General features: G+C 38.9%; 1 protein-coding gene across 1 annotated transcript; it reads left to right on the forward strand.

Moving 5' to 3' along the window:
- The first annotated feature begins 263 nt into the window (after positions 1–263).
- LOC104948036 (ras-specific guanine nucleotide-releasing factor 2-like) lies at positions 264–3,896 on the forward strand. The gene is made up of 7 exons (XM_010774188.1): positions 264–570; positions 1,001–1,085; positions 1,524–1,721; positions 1,801–1,880; positions 1,969–2,086; positions 2,708–2,776; positions 2,871–3,896. Exons 1-7 carry the CDS (start codon positions 509–511, stop codon positions 2,964–2,966), a joined length of 708 nt encoding a protein of 235 aa, XP_010772490.1. The 5' UTR covers positions 264–508; the 3' UTR covers positions 2,967–3,896.
- Positions 3,897–4,627: the final 731 nt, after the last annotated feature.

Genomic DNA, 4,627 nt, shown 5'->3' on the forward strand with positions numbered 1-4,627 from the left:
TCCTGTTTTCACTTTAGAGCCCTTTTAGTACTTATCGGGTTATCATTTCAGCGCCCTACTCTCCATTGCTGTTTATGTTGAAAATAAAACAAAACTTTTCATAACCACAATATTTTTAACTGATTTAAATGCGGAAACTGGGGTTACTCATCAGAATTTCGTATGACTTGACTTGTGACTTGCTTGACCCGAGCAATGACTTGACTTGCTTGACTCTCACCACAGTGACTTGGGACTTGCTTGAGACTTGTAGGTCAAGACTTGAGACTTGCTCATGACTTGCACATGTAGGACTTACTCCCACCTCTGATAATCATACAGTTAGCTGTAGTGTAGTTTCTTTGCATCGTGGTGAATTGAGTTATAGGTGCATTCCCAGTATGTGGAGGTAACGTAGTGTACTAGTACAGTAGTTATTCCAAACTACTATTAGGTCTGGACTACAAATAGTTTGTGTGTGTTCCAGGCCGAGAGTCCTAAAGCGGAGTGTTTTGAGTCCCTCTCGGCCATGGAGCTTGCAGAGCAGATCACAATGCTGGATCACATCGTGTTCAGGAGTATTCCCTACGAGTGAGTACATCATACAGAGAGTACAAACGTTGCTTAAAACAACATATTTCAAAAGGATAATTTGGTATGTTTGTATTTTTTCAAATCATATCCTCTAGGGTTATCTAGAAATAACTGCTATTTGTTACTGCAATACTGGGCTCAGTTGGTAGTATACTATATTAACCAGTTCACATCAGGTCATCTGAACATGATAATTCGATTAGATACATACGGAGAATACTTTTTCCAATAGTAAATCAAATGTAATGACTTACTACATAAGAAATGTAATTAAAGCATATTTTATTGCTGTACTTGGTTGAGTTGGACATCATTTGAACTATTACTAAATAGTGTACAAGATTACAGAATATTTGTATGATGATGTGTAGAGTTAACACATGTCAAACCAAAAATACAGTGTGTCTGACTGTACTGTGATCTGCAGGGAGTTCCTCGGTCAGGGCTGGATGAAGGTCGACAAAACAGAGAGGACTCCGTACATCATGAAGACCAGCCAGCATTTTAATGATGTAAGACTAAACAGGGTTTTTTCCTTTAAATTCTGCAAAATAACCAAAGGTATATTGACACAAAAGTAAAGCAGCTATGTTGATATTTTATTTTGCATTTTAATATTTTTCAGCAAAAAATGATCTTTTTAAATTGGTTCCACTTTTTCAAATGGTAGTATTTGATGTTTTTGTTTGTTATATATCCTGACATTTGAATATGTTGGTGGATCTCACTGTTGCGGACATTGAGGACATTGTAAGGACATTGTAACAGCCATTTAGAAGATTTGCTGAGATTTTAAAGCCAAATTCTTAAAAGGTTTAGTGAAATAATAATCGGCATATTAAAGGACAATTCATTTCGGGTTTTTTCTTTATTGTAATGCAGAAATTGAACAATTGTTGGCTTCTTTTTGTCAGTGAAATAGAAGTGTTCCTCTCACCCTCTGTCCTCAGATGAGTAACCTGGTGGCGTCTCAGATCATGGCCCACACTGACGTTGGCTCCCGAGCTAACTCCATAGAGAAGTGGCTGGCAGTGGCCGATATCTGCCGCTGCCTCAACAACTACAACGGCGTGCTGGAGATCACCTCGGCTCTGAACCGCAGCCCCATCTACAGGCTGAAGAAGACCTGGGCCAAAGTCTGCAAACAGGTTGGAACTATTTCATTGTTGTTTAAAAATAAACCTACTCTCTCTGCACAAAACCTTTATGATTTATTTGTGTTTTTAGACAAAGGCGCTCATGGACAGGCTGCAGAAGACTGTGTCAACGGAAGGACGGTTCAAGAATCTCAGAGAGACACTGAAAAAGTAAATATTGCTTATCAACCAGACATATTAGTGTCTGAATACAGTCCCTTTTTTTAATAACTTTTTCATGTTTGTGATGTGTGTGTAGCTGTAACCCTCCATGTGTCCCGTACCTGGGCATGTACCTCACTGACCTGGCTTTCATTGAGGAGGGAACACCCAACTTCACAGAGGAAGGCCTGGTTAACTTCTCCAAAATGAGGATGGTAAGGAATGCAATTATTTCCTTGCTCCTCTTCTTTTATAATCATTCTTCAAGCCTTACCCTGAACAAAAGGCTTTACAAACTGTGTGTTTTATAATCAGTAATCGTTAGCTTGTGAGGCTAACAAGCTTACATACAGTAAGCCAAGGAGCACAGCATTAACTAAGTATTTTTAGTTTTAGTATTAGTTTGGGGGTCACATTGAAATACTTTGTTGTAAACATTGCTTATGTCTACGTCTCTCTGGGAGCAGAGACCTATTGTTTGAAAAATATATTTTGGATCGATTTAAAGGGTTCTTCTTAAAAAACAGACAGTGGCATTTTAAGGCAACTCAGTGACGCTTAAATTAGCTTAAAAGCTAGCTGGCTAAAGTTGATTAAATCTGTCTGCTGCAACAACTGCAAAATGAAAGTTTGTGTGCTAGAAATAAGGAGCTGCTTTTGTGTACCACTGCTTAAAAATATAACGCTCAATTTTATTTATTTTATTTGATTAAAAAGGCATTACGATGTTAAATAGGTCGCAGTTATACACTGCGATCTTGACAGGCATAGCAAAAGCAATTAAGGGCTTAGCAAACAGTCCATTTTAGTTGTCTATTAACTCTCTACTCTTTCAGATTTCTCATATTATCCGGGAGATTCGTCAGTTTCAGCAATCACCTTACAGGATAGAGCACCAGCCCAAGGTGAGTTTAATAAAATGCATTACTTATGAAACATAACATTTGTGTTTTTTGAACGAATAATACAAAATATTTGGTCTTTTCTGACTTCCTCCAGGTGACTCAGTTCCTCCTGGACAAGACACTAGTGATGGATGAAGATACCCTCTATGATCTCTCGCTGAAGATCGAACCCCGAGTACTCCCTGGCTAACTTCATTACACACAAACATATTCACTTCGACAAAATATACATCCATCTTTACAATATTAACTATAATTAAACACAACTTGAGTTTCTTTCTTAATGGCGGGGGTCGTTTCATAAAACACCCCGAGTTATTGTGCTAAGGAAACTCGGGAGAAAATGTGCCTTGTTGTGTAAATATCTGATGTGTATATTTAGTAAACAGAATGAACTGTATAACACACACAACTCTGCCATACAATCGTACAGTTATGACTGTAGAAACAACCATGTTAACTACTTAAACATGGCACTAGAAACTAACATGTTGCTGCTATCACATTGTAAATACTAAACAACCTGCCTCTTTAGTCTTGCACATAAACATTGTTAGATGATTTGTATGATAATGTCCAGATTAATCTGCTCAGTCCCCGGGTATCATTTTGTGAAGCATTTACACAGAATACATAAAAGTAACTTGATGATGTGTTCAAAGACATGTTGCTCACTGGGAGCAAACAGTCCCTTGTTTGGCCACTTGGGGCAGCAGAACAAGCTGGAAACATGATTATGAATTGTTACTTCGAGCTCTGTTTTGGTCTCCACCAACACTTTAGAGGAATATCAGTTAAAAAGCTTCACTTTCCCAACAAGCTTTTCTTTAAATGTGTGTGTTTGCTACACAGTGTTTTTTATATAGAGATTAACCAAAAAATAGCTGCCCTCTACAGCAAGAAGCAAGGTCTATGAGAGCTGTAAGACTCAACCATATTTGTGAAGTTGCGGGATGTAGGCCTACTGTATTGCCCTTATCAATATTTTAATATTAATAATGCAATATTTCTCTGATGCACACACTGTACACTACCTAGTCAGCACCAAAAAGCAGACCAACAAACATACTTGCCAACCTTTAGACCTCAGAAATCGGGAGCATTTCAAAATTAAAATGGGGGGGGGTGCTAGTGGATCGCCGGAGCTGTTAGATTAACATTAACATGCTTATTGTAGTTGTAACTAAGTGCACTGCCTTGCGACCTGTAGCACCGTCCTTGATGGAGCATATGTGTTGGCTGGACCTGTATTTTACAGGAAAGAGTGTTATGGAAACCAAACAATGGTGTAGCTGTATTAAAGTCCGAGTGGAAACAGTCGTGTGTAAATCAGATTTAGTCAGAAATCGGGAGAAATGTGGGAGAAATATGACCCCGGGAGGAAACCGGGAGAGGGCAATGAAATCGGGAGTCTCCCGTGAAAATCGGGAGGGTTGACACTGTACTATGTCACCCCCCGAACTAGACTTTAGGTCGAGAGTGCACTAAGTCTAGACGTCTCTCCGTTATGTTGTTCTCCACCGGTGTCAACCATGACGTCCATCACACTGTGGGGTCCCGGGGGGGCCATCATGAAATAGGGGTGTACCGTGTCGACGGATTGTGTGCCACAAATGTTAATAAGAACATGAGTTAATTTCGGGCAAAAAAGTTATTTTTATATAGAAATGTCGTATTATCAAAAAGAAAGGGTTAGTTGTTCGACGTTTGTGTTGGCGCATATAATATTGACAAGAACAAACCAACAAAAAAAACAAGAAAAAGACCAGGGAGGTTTATTACTCGCTTATAGAAGGAGAAATTTTGAAGATTGAGAGGTGTTTAAACAATCGTCGCTTGACGATTGAAAAC

This window comes from Notothenia coriiceps, unplaced genomic scaffold (genome assembly GCF_000735185.1).
Source record: "Notothenia coriiceps isolate Sejong01 unplaced genomic scaffold, NC01 NC01_scaffold00013592, whole genome shotgun sequence".
In the NCBI taxonomy this organism is placed as follows: Eukaryota; Metazoa; Chordata; class Actinopteri; order Perciformes; family Nototheniidae; genus Notothenia; species Notothenia coriiceps.

Bases quoted from the DNA above. Each gene is read 5' to 3' on its own strand.
- LOC104948036 (XM_010774188.1), top strand. From the start codon at position 509: ATGGAGCTTGCAGAGCAGATCACAATGCTGGATCACATCGTGTTCAGG. The intron at 571-1,000 runs GTGAGTACATCA...TGTGATCTGCAG, and splicing joins TTCAGGAGTATTCCCTACGA to GGAGTTCCTCGGTCAGGGCT. The intron at 2,087-2,707 runs GTAAGGAATGCA...CTACTCTTTCAG, and splicing joins ACTTCTCCAAAATGAGGATG to ATTTCTCATATTATCCGGGA.